The sequence below is a fragment of the Rhinolophus sinicus genome, chromosome 16 (assembly GCF_057876585.1).
Source record: "Rhinolophus sinicus isolate RSI-liver-muscle chromosome 16, RSI-T2T, whole genome shotgun sequence".
NCBI classification, from domain to species: Eukaryota; Metazoa; Chordata; class Mammalia; order Chiroptera; family Rhinolophidae; genus Rhinolophus; species Rhinolophus sinicus.
This window is the reverse complement of record NC_142516.1, coordinates 51,009,469-51,033,249: the sequence shown is the minus strand read 5'-3', so window position 1 is coordinate 51,033,249 and position 23,781 is coordinate 51,009,469. Positions and strand designations below refer to the sequence as shown.

The 23,781-nt window shown below is 33.9% G+C and overlaps 1 protein-coding gene across 7 annotated transcripts in view; it reads left to right on the top strand.

Moving 5' to 3' along the window:
* The window catches only part of RFX3 (regulatory factor X3), a 265,759-nt gene that overhangs the window by 134,381 nt on the left and 107,597 nt on the right, over positions 1-23,781 (top strand). For all 7 annotated transcript variants that reach the window (XM_019730013.3, XM_074330488.2, XM_074330486.2 and 4 more), the window contains one exon: positions 21,114-21,211. In XM_019730013.3, the coding sequence (XP_019585572.2) occupies positions 21,114-21,211 (98 nt within the window). The remainder of the gene's footprint in view (positions 1-21,113; positions 21,212-23,781) is intronic.

Below are 23,781 nucleotides of genomic sequence, written 5' to 3'. Positions count from 1 at the left end.
CAAGTTAATTTAGGTCGTCAGGTTATGTTTTTGGTAAAAAATAAATCGAATTATACAATAAAATGACATGAAATTTATTTAATTTTAGAAATCGCCTTTCCAGCATGTGTTAAGGAACCTAAGAATTTATGAGTAGATGGTATGCTAATTCAAATCAATTTAATAAGCACAGAGTGATTGAAGTGTGTTATGGACAGAGCTAGACAAGATGAATAAACTTACCGCATGCTGAGGTACTACTTACTGGGACTCAGAATCAAGGTAGAATAGCAGACGTGTACGAGTATAGCTCATCCTGACATATGTTTGACCATGAGCGTGTTGCAATGTTATGCTGTGGGAGCACAGAAGAAACTGCCCTTCATTCTGACTGGGAATTAATAGCCTTCAAGATGGAGGTGACAGCTTTGCAGAGAGATTAATAGTAATCTTAAATCTGCAGCATTTTCTATTTGGTCTTAAGATTTCTAACATTTAGGTAATCTTTTAGTGACTATCGAAAACATGAATAAGTATTAATCACTGAAGCTTGGATTGTAGAGATTAATGGACATACCGCAAATACTGCGAATAATATTTGTAGGATAAATAACTTTTTGTTCCAGTTTTGTTCATGAATCTTATATTACTACCATGATAAATTACATAATTGTGGTCAGTGCTAACTCAAAGACTGTGGCACTAAATGAGATCTTAAATGTCATCTGGTCCCGTGTTAATTTTTTTCTTTAACCTTTATTTTTACTTGAGTTGCTTCCACCTTTTAACTATTGTGACTAGTGCTGATATGAACATAGGTATACAAGTATCTCTTTGAGTTCCTGTTTTCAATTCTTTTGGAGCATATGGCCAGAAGTGGAATTCCTGCCATACTGTTTTCCTTAGTGGAAACACCATTTTACACCCCTACCAACAGAACACAAGGGTTCCAATTTCTCCACGTTCTCATCAACACTTATTTTCTCTTTTTTTGAAAGTAGCTATTTCAGTAAGTGCAAGGTGGTACCTGTATTTTTTAAAGTCAATTTCTTTTCTTTTTTCCCTCTTCTCTCTTTCTCTACGTCCCTCCCTCTCTCTTTCCCTCCCTCTTTTTTCCTCCTCCTCCTAGAAAACAGGTCTCTATGTAAACCTGATATTTCTAGAACTGGTTTGAAGAAATGGGACTGGGAAACCTACAGCTAGACCTTTGCCACCTCCCTTTTTATTCCTGAAGCAGTGAGGAGAAGAACAGAAGATAAAATATGGATCTATGTTGATTTTCTTACTTTAAGGTTGAGGAAACAGGCTTGGAAAATTGAGGTGACTTGGTCACTGCCACACAGAAAATTAAGACTAGGATTCTTAACTCTCTATTTAATAATTTCTGAAACAATTAATATATAGGGTCAAAGAGAGATCTCTATATATACATTCGACCCTAATATATAGGGGTCAAAGAGAGGGGTCTTGAGAGATCTCTAACTCTAAGATTGTGAATTAGTTTCTCAGGGTTATCCATTTTATAGCTTAATTTCTGAAGTATTGAATGTGTATATCCGATACATTGGGATATGAAGTGATTTTAAGCGGTCTAAGATGATAAAATGGACTTCAAGAGACTCTGAGAAAGAGCTTTAAAAAAACATTGAATCACAGAGTGAGGAAATTATTCCCTCTTCCATTCTCTGTCACTTACTTGAAATAATCAACCAAGTCAGTTGGTGAAGCATAACTGCAGTACCTCACAGGTATTTGCTAATCTTCCCCCACTCCCACATACACACTAAAAACAAAAGAGCAGGATTCAGACTCGTAGATAACAGGCAACAATCTGGATAGTATTAAATAACTGTTTTGATAAATATTATTTATTTTTACTGCATTATAGTAATGAAAGATGGAAGATACTAGTTTTCCATTTCTTGTTGATATAAATGTTTTTCAAGAAATGTAAAGTTTAGGAAACCATTTAAAGAAAAAAAAAGACAGGCGGTACATTGAAATGACATATGTGCCTTAGTTCGACTACTAAAGAAGCAAACTGATACAGAGATTTTAGTGCAAGTCATTTATTTGGGAAATGATCCTTGTAAATAGAACTAGGATATCAGGAAGTGAGAAAGGGAAGGGATTTTATCCAATACAGATTTTATTATTATATAAGTTATAACTGTGAATAATTGGAGATGGATAACATTGGGGCAATCTGGGAGCAAGTGTTATTCCTCATCTCAGAGTTACTTCACCTGAGGTTCTAGGGTATTTGACAGAGGGCCACTTACGCTGGGAGGAATTTCCTGGCATTTCTGGCTGATGTGCAGGCGCGCAAATAGGATGCTAAGTGTCTGAGAAATCTCTCAGGCAAACAGGCGCTGTAGTGTGAAGCTAGACCAGTGTCCATTACCGTGGTAAGGGTGAGCATGTGTGGACGCGGCGTACACAGTGTTTGCCACATATACTGCATATGTGTCAGAAGAATGACTACTTTTAGTATTTCTGTCACCGCTAGACTTTTTCAGACACATGCATTTTACAGCTATCTTTGTTATTAGGCTCCAAAGTCTTACAATGGCAAAGGAAATTTTTCTTGGTACCTAAACATAGTTCTTCTATTTGCTGCTTGAGTTTATCTTCTTAGATCCTTTTGTCAATGGACAGAGAGTACTGAAAGTCTGTTTGCACAATATGACTCCATCTAGTTGAATGCAGACTGTTATTAAGTCCCACTCTAGCCTTCTATTCCCCACGTACTAACACAAATTATTTTAGGTTTTCCTCATTAAGTCATTTCCCAATCATTTAGTAATTTACATTACTTGTTCCTGGACTTTCTCCAACTTCTCTTCATCTTCCTTAAATTGATGAGCTTATTTTCCATAACTGCTTTTTCAAGATATTACATTTCTTGAAGTCTTATATAATTTAAATTTCTGGCCACAAGTAGAACTTCATAGTTTATTAATAATATATCATCATTTGAATAGTAATTTAAATGATTTTAGTTATACAGATTACTGAAATTATCCCAAAGTCACAGCATATCTACATCAATTATTTGATAGTTATTACACTGTATTTTAGAGCTGTGTAAGTAGAAACACTGATTTAATCCTAACTACTTTGCTCTAATATAAAGTTAAAATTAAACAGTAATTTTAATTAACTGCTGTTGGTAGGGATGTAAAATGGTGCAGCCACTAAGGAAAACAGTAGGGCAGTTTCTCAAAGAATTAACTGTGCTGCTGCAGAAATTGAATTGGTTACATTATTTTGTAAGTATCTAAATTCATTTGCTGTATCTTATTAACTCTGTTGGCAAAAAAGAAAAAGTACCATATGGCTGGCATTCTAAACAGGCAACTCATGTTTAGAGAACTCACCTTTGAGAGCAACTAATAATATTCCATTTCAGTGATATGTATACAATAGCAAATAAATGGAATGACTTTGCCTCCAACCAGTTTTTCCCTTAAGCAGAGTAAAATAATTCAGTAATTATTCGGCTTCATTAAAAAAAGTATTCATTTTATGTTAAAACATAATTTGAAGAGTCTTTGTTTAATTATTTTTTATTAGTTTTAGGTGTACAAAGCAATGTAATAGTTAGACATTTACACCCCTCACAAAGTGATAACCCTCGTCTCCCAATCTACTGCCCTTCTGATATCATATATAGCTGTTACAATTCTATTAATTATTATTTTGTTTTAAATTTAAGTTTATTAGGGTGACATTGGTTAGTGTCGGAGAGGCTGTGGAGAAAAAGGAACCCTCATACACTGTTGGTGGGAATGCAGATTGGTGCAGCCGTTATAGAAGGCAGTGTGGAGGTTCCTCAAAAAATTAAGAATAGAATTACCATATGGCCCAGCAATCCCTCTCCTGGGTATCTACCCAAAAAAAATCTGAAAACGTTTAATTATGTTCTTGCTCATTATTCCCACAGATGTTTTACCATACTATTGTGGCCACATAATGAGAAACTTAATAAATTACTGCTTCACTTTTCTGGGGGAAACACCCACCCCTAAAATACACACATACACACACATACACACACACACACACACTCCTACGCGTGTGCACACGCACACATACACCAGAGTTACTTATCTCGACAGTGTAAAATAAAGCATCAATTCCCAGTTTGTAATTAACTGCATTCTGTAAGTGTGTTTTATAATATACAAAAGCAGAAATATTTTACACACATATTTTTTGCCTTTTATTAGGTTTTAGGGAGCTACAATTTACTTGCAATGATATCTGCGGATCTTACGTGACAGAGTTCAATGTGCTGTGAGACATGATTGTATCCGTTTAACCTACATGTTTTTCAAGATATAGGACATTTTTATCACCCTAGAAAGTTTCCTGTGTCTTTTCAATCTCTTCCCTCTTTACCCCAACCCCAATCCTAGAAGCAAGTACTGTTCTGATTCACAGATTACATATTATTTTGTTTCATTTTTTAAAAAAAATCATGTACCTCATAGAATTTGAAGTGAAAGAGTTGACAATTTAATGTAGACTGTTTTGGATGACTAATTAGGTAAAGACTGAATATTGATACTATGATTCTAAAAAGCAATACTTAAAAATATATAGTGAGTAATTCTAATACTCTTACTTTTTGGCTTTATAAATATTTTGTAATTTGGATTGATATCGAATTGAACCCTACATATAGCCTACATATATTCATTGGATAACATAAAAATGCTTTTATCCATCTAAAAAAAACTTGTGTGTAAACCTAATTGGTTATTAATTCAGCCGTAAATTAGTCATCAGCCATTTTTGGAACCATATCTTTAGTCATTCGTCCTTGGCTTCAAAACATTTTTGCTTCTGCTAGTGTAAAAGTATTCTTCATCTAAATAGTAGATTGGTTAAAAAAAAAAAAAAAAAAAAAAAAAAAAAAAAAAAAAAAAAGGTTGGTGTAAAAGTAATTACAGTGTTTGCAATTTTTTTTTTTTTTTTTTTACCCTTTTAAACTGCAATTACTTTTGCACACCAACCTAATAGTAATCTAATGTGCTGTCAGTACTTACAGTGCCCCATCTTTTTGCTTCCATGGAAGCAGCACTTTTACGGTAGAATTTTTTTTCTACCATTTCAATGAATTTTATTCTTTAAAATAGCGTATGGGTGGAGCTGTTACATAAGAAATTCATAAAGTAAGGAAAATTAAAATGGTTTTATTTAGGAATAATATGAGAACTGAATTTTCCCTGCTCCCTTCACTATCATCTTTTCTTTATGTTTCCTACCCTGGTGAATCATTTGTGTGATTTTTTTGTTCATGTTGTTTTTGCGCAACACAGAACTATTTGTTACATTTCAGGTTGTGCCTGCCTCCTTTCCTTTATCCAGTTCTTTTTGAGGATGTACCAAGCATTGTGATAGGTGATAAAGAAGGAAATAGACATTGTTTCTGCCTTCATAGGTTTGCTTATGAAAAAAAATTATCTCACTCCTTCCTCTACATCAGAACTAGCATTGTATTTGTAGGGAAGTTAGTTATATAAGATGTAAATGGATGACAAAGCGTGAAATTTAAATTATAAACTATAGTGCTTAGGAATGGACCGTAGCTCAAAGGAATCATTCTCCATTGTAAGGTTCCAGGCAGTTTGCAGGCAGGTGGGAAATAGATTTTAGGTGGCTGGGCTTTCCCAACAACTGTCAAGTTGACTGCAAACCTGTTCCCCCAATGTGCAGGGATACCTTGGTAGTTAGGGTAATAATACCTTTTGTTTAATTGAGTTGAAAAACAAGGAGACAACAAAATAAATCAGTTAAGAAAATAAGATCCCTGTCCATCATCCTGATAAGACCATCTGTCAAAGCTTCCAGAAAGATACTGATTCCTAACTCTTATCACTGTAATTCTCTTGCTTATATTTCATAGAAGTTGAAGTTTTGAGAAGAGATACACTGGCAGATCAATAGCTTTAAAAATTAATTTTCACCAAGAGAATAAATATCGAAAATTTATTTCAGTCAATGGTTGAGTAAATTTTTATATAATTCTCATTACATTGTTTTACAATTCTAAAAGTAGCTAATAATGATTCCACGTTACATTATTTTCTTATTTTTAATATTTCTACTCTTTCTGTTTTTTACTTTTCTCTATTTTTTTTTCAGATTCTAAAACTTAGTGTATTGCTGTCAATTCTCTGGAAATTGAAAGCATATCTTTCATATTCACTATTTAACTTTTTGCTTGCTTTACCTTATCATTCCTTTGTCTTAAAATTTTACACAAATGCTACTTGCAACATATTTTATTAAAAAGGATTCAAATAGTATGGAAGCATGCAGCCAAAAATAGTGCAGCTTAGTTTATTTTCAGTTTTGTCAAGTACCATTGTAAATTTTCCTTCAAGTTATCTTTGTAAAAATTGTATAATTCAGCTATACATCAGTTGATGTTTCTCTAAACTGATTTCAGACTATGAATAATTCAATATTTGTTAGAGTATGAAGTGTTAGAAATTTAATACATTATGAAATAAGTTCCATTTTCACTTAAAGACAAAAGGCAAACAATGGAACAATTTATACTAGTGGAATTGAGATCATTGATTAATTACTATTTTACCAAAATATTGTATTCTCTTTTAAATACTGTAGTCAATATAGATAGATAGATAAAATACTGAAGGAACTCTGGTTATCATAATAACCTGACCTCTTGTGAAATAGATTTTATATTCTAGGGTTGATAATAGTTATTATTCTCCTAAATTTTCATCAGGTGCTTTACCCAATGACTTTGTCCTATTTTATTTACTCTGTACCTTAAATATTCAAACTTTCTGAAGAAGTAGCATTTCGTTTTCCTAAAAACTTAAAATGTAGCAGGAAATTAAAAATTAGGTTGGTATACATGTTAGTCTTAATTAGGGAACGTCAATGAGACTACAAGTAAGGAAGAGGGAACTGGTTCTGAGTGAATTTCTTTCTCCCTGGGAATCGTGAAAAATCCACGGAGTTGGAGATTGGTGTACCCACTGCTTTAGCGTCTACCTGGATTCGTTTTCTGTTGTTGTGTAACAGGTTACAATAAATGTAGTGGCTTAAAACAGCCCCCGTTTATTATCTCACAATTTCTATAGGTGAGAAGTTTGAGTGGGCTTGATTGACTTCTCTGTTCTAGGTCTCACAAGACTGAAATTAAGGTGTCCGTTGCACTGGGCTTTTATGTTGAGATCCTGAGGAAGAATTCATTTCCAACCTTGTTCAGGTTGTTGGTGGACCTCATTTCCTTCCTTCAATTGTAGGATTTGAGGTCTGTGTTTTCTTGTTGGCTGTCAGCTGAGTTCTGCTCACTGCTTCAAAGAGCACCCACATTACTTCTCCTGGGGCCCCTCCATCTGCACTGACACGTGGAGGCCTTCTATGGTTTGCCTCTCTGACTTCCTCTTCTTCCACCAGCCAGAGAATTATTCTACTTTTAACAGCTCACGAGGACAGATCAGTTAATTTGGAGCTCACCTGTGCAGTATAACTTAATCATGAAAGAGATATCTCATCATATTCACAGGTTACAGGGATGAGGGTGTGGAATCTGAGGGCAGGGAGGTTTTTAGGATTCTGCCTATCATATCACTTTGATATCTAGCATCAATTTTCCTTGAAAAGGTCACATATACCAGTGAGCTAGGGTGAAGCATATAACTCACGTATGAAAGGCCATTAAGAAGGCCTATATTTTAAAATGAGGTTTTAGCTACAAAGTATATATGGTAAGACTACTATGTTTATGAATAGGGAGACTCAGTATTCATTTCTTTTTGCAAGCATTGCATAATTTGAATTAATCTAACTAAAATACCCAGTAGGGTTTTCTTGAATGTTGAAAAGCTGATTCTAAACTTCATGGAAAAGGATATATAAAAGAATAGCCCCCCCCCAAAAAAAAAAAACAAAAAAAACAATTAGGCAAGAAAAAAGAATAGCAATGGAGAAAGGACTTGTGCTGCTTAATCTCAGAAGGTACAAAGCTATAGTAACAAAAACTGAGTGATTACAGACCAGGAGTAAGTAAGCAGGTCCACCTATAAATGAGAACTTAGTTCATGATAAATATATTTAAAAAAAAAAATGGATAGTGTAATAAATGGTGTTGAGGAAAATTGGGTATCTGTTTAGAAAAAAGCTAAAAGTATACCTTTATCTTATTATCCCAAAGAGATTATAGAAGTAATCAGTTTTAAAGCTACAAAGCAAATGCAAACAGAAAGAAGAGGATATTGTTTTATAATCTTAGGAAGGGGAAGCTCATAAAACACCACAAGGCTTGTAGGAAAAAAGTTGATATGTTTTGTCAAGTCATAGTTAATAAACTCCAAAGATATAGAAGAAAAGACATGAAAAACACGGGGATAAAATTTCATCATGTTTAAGAAAATCCTGTAAGTCATTAAGGGAAGACAAACAATGCACTGGATAAGTGGGCAAAGGAGAAGAATAGGCTATTTACATAACATGAAAAACAAATGGCCAGTAAACAAATGGACAGAATCAACCCCATAGAATGTTTGATAAAAACCAGATGTATTTCCTCTTTTTTTTGGTGGGAGGCTGGCCATGTGACAGGAGCTCTTCTGCACATTATTTAATATTCATGTTGCCTCATATCTCTGTTCTCATAATAGAGGTCACACAGACAGCGAGTAGCAGGAATGAAATGGAATCTCAGGACTGCTGACTACAGGTCTGGAGGTCTTCCTGCCACTCTGATGAGTCCCCATAGGTTATCTTCAGTGACCTCCACTGACACTCCACCCGCTTTGACAAGCCTTTTCCACATCTCATGTGACTTCCTCAGTCCCCAGGTCTGAGTGCCTTTGGATGTTCTAGCTCTGAGATGTTTTTCCCCCCCTCACAGCCACCTTTCCCACCAGAATGGTAAGCCCATCTAGGCCCACGCTACCCTCCCACCTCACCATCTCTGATTATCAACAACATCCTGGGCTTCTCTCTACCCTAGGTAGCCAAGCACACAACATCCATCTCTGCAACCTCTGCCCTGCTAACCTTCTCTGTCTCCCTACCCTGTGGTTCTGGCCTGATGTGTTTCTTCTTTATAGCACTTTTTTATAATAGAAGAAAAGTAACCTGAATGTTCATCCATAGTGGACTGGTGAAATAAGTTAAGCTTTATTTATACTATGGCATACTATGAAACCAATAAAAATAGTTGTACAAGCATGTGTATACAGACAGACACACACCTGGAAAGAGCTCCAAAATGTATTGTTAAGTGACAAAAAGCAAGTAGCAGGAAAACTCATTGTGTGTTATCTGGTGCATCTATGCCCTCTTCAACAAAAAGATATGGTGTCAGAGACATAATAAAATGTTCCCCAATGTATTTTCCCTTATATTTATTTAGGTGGCATGTTCTGAGTAGTAGATTGTGAGCAAAACTGACATGTGGTATTTGTTAGTTAAGGCATTTAGGAGCTATTATGCAACCTCTGCAATCTCCCCTCCTACAAGGCTACTTCAAGGAGGATACAACTACAAAATGGTAAAGCCTTTGTTAACCAGCGTCTCTAAGTGACCACAAGGAGCAAGGCCTGATGCAGCCTTTGGTAGGTAGGTGACTTACGTAGCAGTTAAGGCACTAAGACATGGGGGTTGTCTGTTGTAGTTATTGTGAACTCTCCTGCTTAGTACAGAGACACACATACACAGGAGGGTGAAATTATCAGTAGGGGACTGGACAAATCCATGTCATCCTGTGGTTACTCATTAACTCCTAGATGGGCAATAGCAGGAAATGAGTGTGAGGATAAAGCAGAAGGCAATCACATTTTACTCTGATTATTTATTCACTGTTTGAATCTTATGAAACTGTATTTATGTATAACTTTAAAAATATCGTGATAAATGTGATATGCTAAAAAGTAGGTGATACACCAATAGTTTGCTGCAAAATTAACTTACCCCTTGCTGTGGTAGTATTATGGCTACTACTTTATTTTATTTAGGGATTTAGGTGACTAATAAGTTGTTACAATGAAGTAAATATTTTTGTTTTAATTCATATATGAAATGTAAAGCTCTCTAAAGGGAAAGTTTTTTGTTGAGATTTTATTATGTCTTTATTAAGAGTATGATTTACAGTGTATGATACAGCACAGTATTTTCTAATGTTTAGCAAACTGACTCATGGTTTTTGCTTTCTCCAAAGTCCACTATATAGTTATTTATTTATTTTTTTTACTTATTGGTTTTCTATGAAATTAGCTAAATGAATTAATTTAAAGAGAAAATCTTATGTTTTTACGTAAAATGAAACACTAGTATCCCTTGCGATAAAAGGAAGATAAACATAAAATTAAGTGCATAAAAATGAAATAATATATGATTTGGATAACTGCTCTCACTTGACAAAAACTGACACTGAGGCCTACTTTCCTATAAAAAGCGAGAGTATTAAGTATCACAGGTGGTAAAGACTGAGGCCTTTTCATTGACGTGTCAGGATGATTTAAAGATCATTGAAAATGGAATTAAGTTCTAGAAGCATATGGTTCATAGTTATTTAATGCATGTCTCTGTCCCTCCAATGTCATTAATCCCACATTTGGGGAAACACTAGCATTGTGGAAAGAACTCTAGGATTGGAGTCAAGACACCTGGAATCACTGTCACTTTCCATGTCTTTGGGTTGTCACTACCTTTGTACTTCAGTCACTCTTTATAAAATGGGGGTACAAATGCTAACCATCTTGACTTCACCTCAAGATTTTTGTGAGGAACAAATGAAATAATATTGCATATCGCTATTAATAACAGTATTAGCACTAGTTTAACAATTGTTTATAACTAAAAAGTTCTGTTGTTTAGGTTGCTATGCTTTGGCTATCAACAGGTAAGTCTGATAATTCATTTTCTTAATTCCCAGCACTCCCCCTTATGGAGTCAACATCTCTACTTTCTTTCAAAAATGCCTCGTTACCATAGACACTGGAAGCAAGTATGAATTTGCATCTAGGTATTCTCACCAGGGAATATGTTTAAAGTGTATGTTCTAATGGTCACTCTGGAGTTGCAAAAGTTAACTTTATGCAGAGATCTTCTGATATGCTTCTTACATTTCTTGATATTTTATGTTCTGTAGTGACATTTATTACTAGAAAGACTAGAGGAACTTCCTGCTCTGAAGACCTCTGCTAATACTGCAGGAAGATTGGTATACTTAGCTCATTTGTTTGTTCTGGTCACCTGAGTGTTCTTTAGTAAATTTCTTTCCCCAGAAATTATTACCTAGTTTAGTAGAATCTTAGTATTGGGCCTGCTGGGCCCCAAGGGAAATAATGTTTAAGACTGTGTTGTAATCATGATAAAAAATATTCCTCACCTGTAGGAGGTAGTTGTTATTTGGTTCCTTTTCACTCACAAAAAAAGGTTTAAACATTTTATGTAGTAATAGCCATCAAATTTGTCATTGAGAAATTATTCTAAACTAAATCTGTTCTGAGTCAGATTCCTGCTCCTAAAAACACTTCCCCGCTTGCCTTTGAAAAAATGCTTCACCTCTTCCAAGTAGCTTTTACTCTTTGATGCTAGTCAGATATTTTGGGGGAGATAGATGATAGGCAGTTAAGGATGATTTATTGAACTAATTCACTCCCAATTCATTTCCTTGTTTTTATGTGGTCAGAAGTGCAAGAGAGTGAGCCAGGACCTTACTTTCCACTACATTAGCCTTCATATGATTCTACTTGAAGTCCAAGTGCAACAGTGATAGTTACATTTTCCTAACAACTTTTAGTTGCCCATGGCAATCATATAGTTTTAGTAAATAATTCCTATAGCGCTCAAGTGTTGTGTTTAACTCTGGCCTGTTAAAGAAGCAGGCTTTGTGATGTTTACTGGATTTGAATGTGCTAGAAGCATCATTTATTTACTTAAAATCTACTACAAGAAAAGTGTATCCAAAAATCTGAGTGTTTCTGAAAGACAGAAGAAGCTGCATAGTTTATAAGTGAGAAAGTCAACTAACCTAGGGTCAGTAAGTGAATTTACAATGTAAGCAAAAAAATTCCGTTTTCTACATAAAATGATTTGTGTCATTTAAGTGAGCAATACTGTTTTCCATCAGTTCACATTCATCACATTCTTTGAAGAGGAAGGGCTACCATTCCTAGAAGATTAAACAGGAATTTTGTAGTTATCATTGAAGATCCCCGGAAGAACTTTGTAAATTAATGTTAAAGAGATAGGGAAACTTCTTGTTCTTTCTCAGTAAGCCCAATGAGAGAGAATTTAAGTAACATTTTTTCCAACCTGCCCTGTCACTTAACCATGCTCTTTGTTCACTGTGATTCTGTGATCACTAAGTCTAAACATTCTTTACCTGCAAATTACTTTGAACACTCAAAATATTTGTAGGGTTCTTTCTTGGAAAGATTTATTAAATAGCCTTGTGACATATAATTTATTTTTCTTAACCATGACTGAAAAAGATGGTTTGAAGTTTATGATTTCTATTTCCATAAACCATGCCTGTTGAGGAAATCCGTTTTTTCCTTATGCTTTCTCTTTTCTTGCATATTCCCTTCTAGCATAACCACCCCGTACTCTCTCAATTTTGGGGATTGAGAGGGATTGACTTACCTTTCCTCAATCCCTTCAGTTCCCTACAGTTTTACTAGTACAAAAATACTGAATGAATTCTGTTTCTTCTCTTTTCTCACAAAATGGCTTTTCTAATTAACTTTCTGCTGCTACTCTGGATGTTTTACTTCCCCACTGCCCTTTAATTAATAGCTATTCCAATGCGGACCCTTCTGTTTCACTTTTGGTCAGTCACATAGCAGCCTCTAACATATCCTGTGTTAGAGGATATTCTACTATCCCATGTTTTTAATCTGCTAAGAGCTCTCTCATATCTCTTGAGAATGAATCTATTAAAGCCATCTTTTTTTTTAAAGTTTATTGGGGTGACAATTGTTAGTAAAATTACATAGATTTTAGGTGTACAATTCTGTATTATATCATCTATAAATCCCATTGTGTGTTCACCACCCAGAGTCAGTTCTCCTTCCATCACCATATATTTGATCCCCCTTACCCATCTTAAAGCGATTTTTGACATTTCTCAGTACTAAGGTTTGACATGTTTGATGCCAACCAAATTGTGTAAGGAATGTTCTTGTATGAGAAAGGCAGTGAAGACCTTGACATAATAAAGATATTTTTACATAGAGAGTAGTATTGTTCTTAGCTGACTAATGAGCTTAACAATTATAAATGATTTCATTTACTATTGAAAAAGATTTCTGTTTTGAAGTCTGATTCATATGATTTTTCTTGAAGCACATCCAAAACAACATATTGTATAAATTTATCCTCAAAATATACTAATTGATTCTGTTGAACTAGCACATCTTTTGTGATATGTAATTTGTTTTGATATTTACTTCTTTTATAAATAATTATAAAAATGTACAAAAAGAAGCAAATGTACTTGTACTACTACATTTGAATAGTAATGAGAGGCACTTTCATTTAAATATGTATCAGTAAGAAAGTGTTAAGTTGCTTAATTCATCTAGTGTCTATGAATGTAAATACATTGTAGCATATATTTATATCTTTGGGATAAATTTTTTTCCTTCAGTTGACAGAGAAGATACATTTCTGGAACAGAATGTTATTAAGGTTAGACTTCATTATTGCCAACATTCTGATGTAATTCTAGGTAACCTTTTAGAAATTGGCCCAAGGTCATTTTCATTCATTGAACAGTTAATTATAGAAATTACTGATTATTTCTGCTAATTCCACCTTTACCCATCTTTTTTGAGTTCACATTTTCACCACTTTTTTGTTTATTAAAATTCAAAAGTGGTAAAAAATATTCGGTCATCCTCTTTGGAAACACATCAGAAAACTTATTTTGGGAAAGGTAATGAAATTAAGGAAATTAATTTCCTGTTTAGTTTATTTAAACATCTCCTTCCTCTCCCCTAAGGGCTTGGAAGGTGTGACAGTTTACAGATTTCACAAAGATGGGTGGAAAATACAGTCACTGGGAAATGCTGACAGGATGCGAGTTTCCCCTCTTTTGGCAATGCTAACCTGAATAGTTCCTTCATTAAAGAAAGGCAAATAAAATAAAAAATAAACTTACAGTAGATAACAGTTATATGTTTGAACAGAAATTAATGTTTAGCATAGCAACAATACCAAGTAATATTTGAACAAATTTGAATTATAGTTGTTTTAGGCTAGAGAAAAATAGCATATAACTATTTTAAAATTTCACCTTTGATCTTTAATGATACATTAAATAGCATTGAAAGTGATCACATCAGTTCACTTTGGAATAATTAGCATTCCTTGGTGGTTTCTTTATATTAAAAAAAATACTAGTACACTTATCCACATTAAGAAGATATTGACAAATTTTACAAGTATTCAGTGGGCATTTCCTTTGCTAGGTGCAGGACATTATTTAATTATTGAATATTTATTAAATATTTACAGTGTGTTTACACTATTGGGTCTGTGGGAATACACAAACAATATAAAAAATGTTGCTTTTCTCTGTGTGAACTCGGGCCAGGAGTAGGGGTGGGCTGGAATTCTGCCATTCTCATTTTCCATCCTGTGACTGGGTTTGCAAATCCTAGTAAGATTGGTTCTATAGACACAGATCTTTTCCTGGATCTGACTTTAATTTGAGGTAGAAGGAGCATTTCTATGGCTCTCCAATCCAGTTTTACCAATAATACAGCCCCACTGTCCGAAAAAAGGAAGGGAGGGAGCAAGAAAATCAAATAACAAACCTTCAAATAACAACTAAAAGACTTTCAAGGAGCTTAACTTATTGGTGAAATGAGGCATACAAACATAAGGTAGTTATTTTTCCTTTTTTCTTCTCTTTTTTTCTTTCCTTTTAAACCACCCCCTTTTTAAAAATTTCCTCCACTATCATTATACCCTTGAAAGAATACCTTCTCAAACTACAAACACTATGTGCATTTTCATTTCTTATCATCACTAAATTGTTTCAAGAGCTCTTTCAGCCCAGTTTCTAATGAAAATTGTGTTACCTCCAAAATATTATAGAATTCAATATTTGCACTATTTAGTTTGGTCTTCCATTTAATTTTTTTTGTCTTTTCCTTAACTTGGTACATAATGCAAAGAATAATGCCCTATTTTTACATTGTACTGTAAAGTCGCAATGTGATCAAGGGACATATTTATATATTGCTGTCCTAGATGAGTGAGCCAGCACGTATCCAGGCTTCTTTTCCAAGATTCTTGACACTTTCTGAGTTTCATTTCTACTTTAATTATAGAATCTCATGATTTGAAGGAACCCTTGATGAACATTTATTGTGCATATGTATGGCTCAAAGCACATTAAATGAGATATAAAGGTGAAATTTACACAGATGTAGAAGACAATACTTTTATTTTGAAAGTATTTAATAATTTCAAGATGTATTATAATTACCACATATGCCTGTACCATGCTTTGTATCTATATTTAATAGTTTTGCATTCTCACAAAAATCCTTTATGATAGAGTAGATATGGTTTTTATTTTACACACAAGGAAATTATTACTTAAAGAAGTAAATCTGCTATCCCAATAAACAAACAGCAAGTATCAGCACAAAGACTTAAAATCTGTCTACTTCCAGATTAACTGATTTTGCCACTTCATATTAACTACCATGAAGTACTACCGTGTTTCCCTGAAAATAAGACCTAGCCGGACCATCAGCTCTAATGTATCTTTTGGAGCAAAAATTTATATAAGACCCGGTCTTATATTATGTTAAAATAAGACTGGGTGTTATGTTATGTTATGTTATGTTATGTTATGTTATGTTATGTTATGTTATGTTATGTTATGTTATGTTATGTTATATAAGACCCGGTCTTATATTAATTTTTTTCTCCAAAAGATGCATTAGAGCTGATGGTCCGGCTGTCTTATTTTCGGGGAAACACAGTACCAACTGAGAACATAAGTTAGTACTAAACTATGTGCTACCACCGTATTAATGAGTCCTAGGAGAGCAAAAAGAAAAGAATAGTCTCTCGTGGGATAAAATAAGTTACAGAAGTCTTCTTAGGGAAACTAAATTTTTCATCAGGACTAGAAGGAAATTCGTGGATTTGTGTTGGTTGATGAGAGAATTTATGTAGGAAAAACATGAGCTATGAGAAGGTAGCAAGAATGTGCAAAATTTTAATGGGTGATTATAAAGGAGCAGAGAAGCTGTGTTTAAAAATACCCATCAGGGTTTAGATAGTATTAATAAGATTTTGTATCCTAGTCTGAGTTATTTTTTCATCTCAAGTGTGATAGGGAGGCATTTAAGAATTTAAAAAGAGGAGTTATATTATGAAAAGGAAGTGAATACTCTTTAAATGCTGACTTCCACCATTTAATCTGTCTGCTATTTGTATCTTTTCACAGATGTCTTTTGTTAGATTGAAGGTTTCCTTCTATCTTTAGTCTACTGACAGTTTGTTTTGTTATTTATTATACCATGAATGGATTTGAATTGTGTCAAATGCTTTAACTGTGTGTATTGATCATATTGTTTTCCTTCCTGTAAATTTGATGGACTACATTTATGGTGGACTGCATTAATATTTTTAAATATTAAACATGACATTACATTCTTGGCTACACCCCATCTGATTATGATGTATTGTCCTGAAAATATATTGCTAAATTATATATATAGTTCCCTTGAACAACACGGGTTTGAACTTCACAGGTCCACTTATACGTGGATTTTTTTTTTTCCCTATAAATATACCGTCACCCCTCTGTATCCTTTAGGTTTCCGCATTCACGGATTCAACCAACTATGTATCAAAAACAGTATTTTCCATCCATGGTGGGAATTCACCGATGCAGAGGGCCAACTGTATTGTTCTATGCCATTTTATACAAGGGACTTGAGCATCCTCAGATTTGGGTATCTGCAGGGGGTCCTGAAACCAATCCCGCTCAAATATCCAGGGAGGACTGTATTTGGTAAAGACATTTACGTTTATGTTTAGGAGAGAAATTATTCTGTAGTCGTCTTTTGTTGTAATGTCTTTTCTGGTTTTGAGGCTAGCCTCATAAAAACATTTAGATGTTCCCTTCTTCTCTATTTATGAAAACATTTGTGTTACACTGCCTTTATTTTAACTTCCTGAAATGTTTGATAGAATTCACCGGTGAAGCCATCTGATCCTGGAGTTTTGTCTGTGGGAATGTATTCAATTTCATATATATGTATGTATGTGTATATATATATATATATATGAAAAAAAAATTTTGTTTACTGTTTTTTGCCAGTTGGGTAATTTGTACCTTTTAAGGAGTATTCATTTAATCTAAGGAGTTGAATTTGTTGGCACTAAATTATCTTTATTATTCATTTTTTTGTCTTTAGGATGTGTTTCATCTTTCATTCTTGGTATTCATAATTTTTCCTCCTTTTTCTCCTACCGTATTTCCCTGAAAATAAGACCTAGCCGGACAATCAGCTCCAATGTGTCTTTTGGAGCAAAAATTAATATATTATACCCAGTCTTAGAGTAAAATAAGACTGGGTCTTATATTAATTTTTGCTCCAAAAGACGCATTAAAGCTGATTGTCCGGCTAGGTTTTATTTTGGGGAAAACACGGTAAGGCTACCTTAATGTTTATCATTTCATTGATTTTTTCTGTTATTTTTCAGATGTCTATTTCATTGGTCTTTGCTCCTTATTTCCTTTTTTCTACTTTATGTTTAATTTGTTTTTCATTTTCCAGCTTCTTAAAGTTGAAACTTTAGATATATTGTATTGTGTTTTTCTCCCTCTAACATAAATATTTAAAACTATAAATTTCCCTCTATGCATGGCTCTAACTGCACTCCACAAATTTTGATATATATTTGTATTTTCAGTATCACGTAATTTAAGATTTTTTTAATTTCCCATGTGATTTCTTCTATGAATGATAGATGATATTAAAGTGTATTCATTATATAAATATTTGAGGATTTGGTGGATATCTCTTTATCTTTGATTTTGATTTAAGATCTTAAGTCTATTTATAATAGCTGTTTTAAAGTTTCTGCCTGCTACTTCATATTTTTCATTTCTATATCTTTTTTTATTAATTAATTTTTCTCCTAGTTATAGATCACATTTTCTGCTTCACATGTCTAATAACTTTTTATTGAGTGCTGGACATGATTCTTACAGTTTTGTGTGTCTGGAGTTTGCTGTCTTTCTTTAAAAGTGTTAAAGTTTATTTTGTACAGGCAGTTAAGTTACTCATGGATCAGCTTGATCTTTTTCAAGGCTTATTTTTTAACTTTGTTAGGATGGACCTAACGTAGTCTACTCTAGAGCTAGTTTAGTCAGCCATACTCCTAACACTTTACCCTTCTGGTATTTTTACAGAATGCTCTAGGTGTTCATTAAGGTCATATAATAGTGGCTGGTCAGAGTTTGAAGATCTCTGGGCCCAACACACGTACAGCTTAGTATTCAGCATCAGACTCATGGAGATCTCCATGAATATTTCTGGATCTGCTTCTATGCTTAATGCTCTCTCTGATTCAGCCCCCAAATTTCAGCTGCCTAAGCCTCCCCAATTCTAATATCTGTCTCCTCACCTCAGGGAGCTCATGATGCTCTACTTGCTTTCTCCCTTCTTGCGTTGCAGTCTGGAAAGTGATTCCATGTCAAAAGCCAGCATCATTGTTACGGTTAACTTGTTTGTTTCTCTTCTGTTACGGATCACAATCTTATGATGCCTTTGTGAATGACTAAAAACATTGTTTTACATATATTGTTCAGCTTTCCACTTGTTTGGTGTGGCGAGTGCATTCCTGTAGTATTTATGCCATCATGGCCAGAAGTGGATGTCCTTCCATATATTGATTTATATATTTTATGCATTATGTGCATAATATAGAAACTCATTTTCATTTTAAAAATACAAGAGCGATATAAATCTGCAGAATAAAAGGTGCCAGTCACCTCACTTCTCCCATCTCATATCATGTAATGCAACAAAGTAACCATTTCAGAAGTTTGATGTGCATCCTTCTATTCTCCTTTATATACTTAATACATTTACACACACGTGACATATATGCAGATACATACATATTTTTAAGCATAAGTCAGATCACATTATAAATATTGTTCTATAGCATATTTTTTCACTTGATGACGTCTTAGAGATCTTGCTGTTTAAATACATATCAATCTTACTTTTTACTCTTTTAACATCAGTCATATGTTCTACAGCCATATATTACTATATTTAATCACTCTACTTTTCACAGTCATTAAGGTTTTCCCTTCTAATTCTTTGTGCTTATAAACTATATTATTTAATAGTATTGTACAGCAACTGTTTGGATATTAAATATTTCTGTAGAGGAAATCACAAAGGTATCAAATATTATGCCTATTTATAAATTGCCTTCCTAAACAGTTTTTTACATATTTATGTTACTCCTTATTAATAGGAGTCAGGATCTCTGAAGAAATAATTGATTCCGGATCTAGGACAGGAAATATAAGAGATAAGTCTGGGACATCTTATCATAGCAGAAAGCAGAGGAGTTAAGAAAGATTACTGTGGTCATGTCAAAAGATACAGGATCTAGTTTGAAAGGATTACCATTTGTCAAAGATGGAACAATTTTGGGAAGAAAAAAGACTGATATGATTGAAAAACATTAAATATGTTCAAAAGCCAAGAATCATAAGGATACAAAGCAAACAAGGCAAGCTAAATACCACACTGTTCACCTTGGGAGGGAGCTAGGAGACAAAAATCATTATTCTGAGTACTGGTAAGGAAAGAATCATGTATTTGTCCTGTTCTTACTGTGCAAACCTTATTTCAAAGTAACCAAATAATTAATAAGAGGAATTTCTTTTAGAAGTCTACTAATAAATGACAGAATTATATAACAGAATTAGATTATCCAAGTTTGCAACCTTTATTAATTGAAATACTGTCTCTAGAAAATGGTCATCATTGGCTACTAATATCTCAGATATAACATGGATAGGAACATTGTGGTAACTGGTCCAGCTGACAACACCTGACCCCATAATCATATAATGATACTGATTATATGTATCATTGCAGAAACAAAGACAACCAGTTGTTACATGGCAACTGATATGACGCAAGAGGAAGTACACAGTTTTTCAAAATTTGAACCTGTTCAAGGCCCCTGATCTAACTTTAGTTTATAGGACATACAAGAGCTAGAAGAACTTATTAAAAGACATATCAGGGATGCTATCAGCCAAATCTAGAATTCCAGAAATTCTACAAGATAAATGATATAGTTTCTTCAATAAGTAATAGTTAAGAAATAAAAAGATTGGGAAACTGTTAGAGATTAAAAGCAGATATGGAAATATCACCCAAATGTAATATATAGACATTGTTTGGATCCTGATTTGAACAAGCCAATTGTAAAAAAAACTTTGGAATAATCAGAGAAATTTGAAAAATGACTGGGTTTTAGATGACATTAAGGAATTGTTAATATTTATATGTGATATTAATATTGTGTTCATGTTAAAAATAGTTCTTATCTCTTAGAAACAAAATGAAATATTTACCAGTGAAATGATATAATCTCTGTACTTGCTTTTAAATAATCCTGTCAGGGGTTAAAAGGGAAGGTCTGGTAACAATTATTTATCTTGGATGATGAATCTATGAGGTGTATTATAGTATTAATTCTACGTATGAGTGTTTGAAATTTTCCATCATGAATTTTTTAATTAAAAATAAATTTAGCTATCATAAACCAGAGGAAGAGGATTTCATAAATCATCAGTATAAGTGAGGAACTTTCAGACTTTTCAGCCTAAACATTTGAAGCATGTATATACATATATACCCACAGAAATGTTATAGAATTTATTCAGCATAATTGCTATAGTTTACTTTGACCCAACATGCATTCATCTTGAGGAAGTTAAGGGTCACCTCCTAAGCCGCTCTCACATTTATCAATACCCTAGAGAAATCTTTGAGGTAAATCTAACGCTGTGTGTTCTTTCATATCTACCTCTCACCAAGGCCCTCCTGTTTGTTTTGCAGGTACAGCAGGTACAGACTGTGCAACAGGTACAACATGTCTATCCAGCTCAGGTGCAGTATGTGGAAGGAAGCGATACTGTCTATACCAATGGAGCAATGTAAGTTTATATATGGGAGTCTTTTTTAATTCTCCCTCCTGAAGCCAGAGATCTTCTATTGGAGCAGTTTCCATGGTGCATCCAGTCCAGCCATGCTCCCTCTGCTATATGTCAGCTTATAAGATTTTTCTCCAATAAGGCTTATTTTGTATTTGCAACACACGGTGCTAGTGATTTGCACAATGTAGAAAAAGAACTGATATGTCATTGGTCTTTATGTGTCTATGTGAATATGTATCAATCTTTTGTGTATGATTGTGTATGTGTGTATGAATATATACACACAAAATCCAAGTATAATAAAATATACGTGGAAAATCTTGATTAGTTTAGGAACACTTCAGTTGTCTCTTGCATAGTTCAAAGGGGAAAGTTTCCAGAAATTTTTTTAATGCATTTTTGAAAGAGGAAAACATATATTTGAAATGTGATTATCTCATTTTTGCAACACTGGACTGGTAGGAGTAAGTGTCCTAAAATGACTGTTCTGTATAAATAAGCTATTTGAAATTCAAGTACAAAAAAAATCTGAAATTAAGAACATTGTCTTTTGGCCGTGAGACAAGTACACTGTGGCAGCACCATTAGCTCAGGACCCTTCCGTGTGTGTGATTCCTGAGATCTTTTACCTGTTATTATACACACGGGCCTTCCTGTCTGGTCCTTACAAAAGCCAGGCTTCCAAAGCACTGTTGAATAGTGAGGATCCTATTGTTAATGTGGACATTTGATTTGTATTTTAAATATCAAAGATTATTAAATAATAATAATTTTTTTTTAATTTTTATAAAAAGAAAACCTCTTTTTTCACCTTTCCTCTTCTTGCTGTTTGGAGTATATATTCTGATTATATATATGTGTGTGTGTGTATATATATATGTGTATATATATATACACATACACACATATAGATATATGTATACACATTTTAAGAAAGGAAAAACTATATTAAAATAGTAATACTCAGTATATACCAATAACAAAAGATGAATACAAGTCACATTTGACTTCTACAATTACAAGAGGTGCTCAAAGTGTCTAGACACTTCTGATTACAGTGAACTACTGCTTGAGCAATGCTGACTGAAGTGTTAACATCTCTTAAAATGTGTATACATTTTTTTGGCACCCCTGGTATATATGCAGAAGCTTTCCCAGAAACCTCCAGCTCCATTTTGCTTTCATCTCATTGGCCATAACTGTGTTACCTAATAATCCTTAGCTGCCCAGGAATCTTGGAATGTGAGTTTGTAGCTTTCAAGTCTGTATGCTACAAGGTGGCAAGGAAAAAAGGCAGTTGGAATGGGTGTTGAGAGAGTTAACTCAACAGTATCTAGCACAGCCATTTATCATTAGTCCAAGGTAGGATGGAGAGATTACTAGTGTGTGACTTTGTGAAAGTTACAGAACCTGCTTTTTCATCTATGAAATGAATATAGTTAGCTTATCAAAAGTGTTTTGTGTAGCATCAGGGAAATAGTAAACACTCGATAAACATTAGTTATTGCTATAAAGTTATGTGCTATACTTATATTTTTTAAAATATTTTTTTCTTTCCTATTCATGACTCTAAATTCTGTGTTATTGCCTTGTGCATTTTTAAACTACCCCACCACTGATCTTAGGGTCTTCCACATAACAGATAAATGGGTGATCAGTGAATCAATACGTTCACAAAACCTGAGGAAAACAGCATCTCTAAAATTGAGTCTTTAAAATTATATGGCCCATTTAAGTGCAGAAATGATTAAAAGTAAATATCTCGTGCCAACCTGTACTTTCTATGGCCCGTTAGTTCAGTTGGTTAGATCATGACTAATGAGGACTAGGTCATGAGTTCATTTTTCACAAAGTCCAATTAGCTTTGATCTGGTCTGTATCGGCCCAGATTGTGTCTCAGCTCCCGCCAATAATACAATAAATGTGTACCCTTGGTCAAGGGAAAGATGATGCATCTTTAAAAACCTTTCATTACTATCAAGTGTAATTTTTGACTAAAGATTCTGTAGCATCATTTTCAGATTCACTAAAGAAACATTGTGTTGCCATAAGTTATCCTCAACATTTTTGTAGCTGGAGGACTATGACTTTTTTTTCTCAAATGTAACCAAAATAAATTTTTTCAGCATAAGCCATTCCAATTTTTCTTTAATTTTGTAGTGCTGACATTTGACTATGTACAATTTTTGTCTCTAATGTTCGTTTTAAGTTTTTTTTTTATGCTCTTTTTATTTGCTACACTTCCATGGGTGTTAGGAAAGGGTATTCCATATTCTTCTATCCCACCGCACTGAATTAATAGCTAGCTAGTGTTCTAGCCCTGACCTGGGTCACAGATTCCCACTTCTGTGTGATAAATGCTTTATGCTGGTGATACACCCAGAAGATAGGGACACCAATTTTTATCATGAACTTTCAAGCACCCAATATATGTCCTTACAGCCCTACTTAGTAAGTACTGGGTCACTGATGCCTGTCACCAGCATGCCCATGCTGAGTAGCCATCATGCACGGGGTCTCACTCAAGAGGTGATAATAGCCCTCACAGAGATGTGTCAATGTGTAATCAC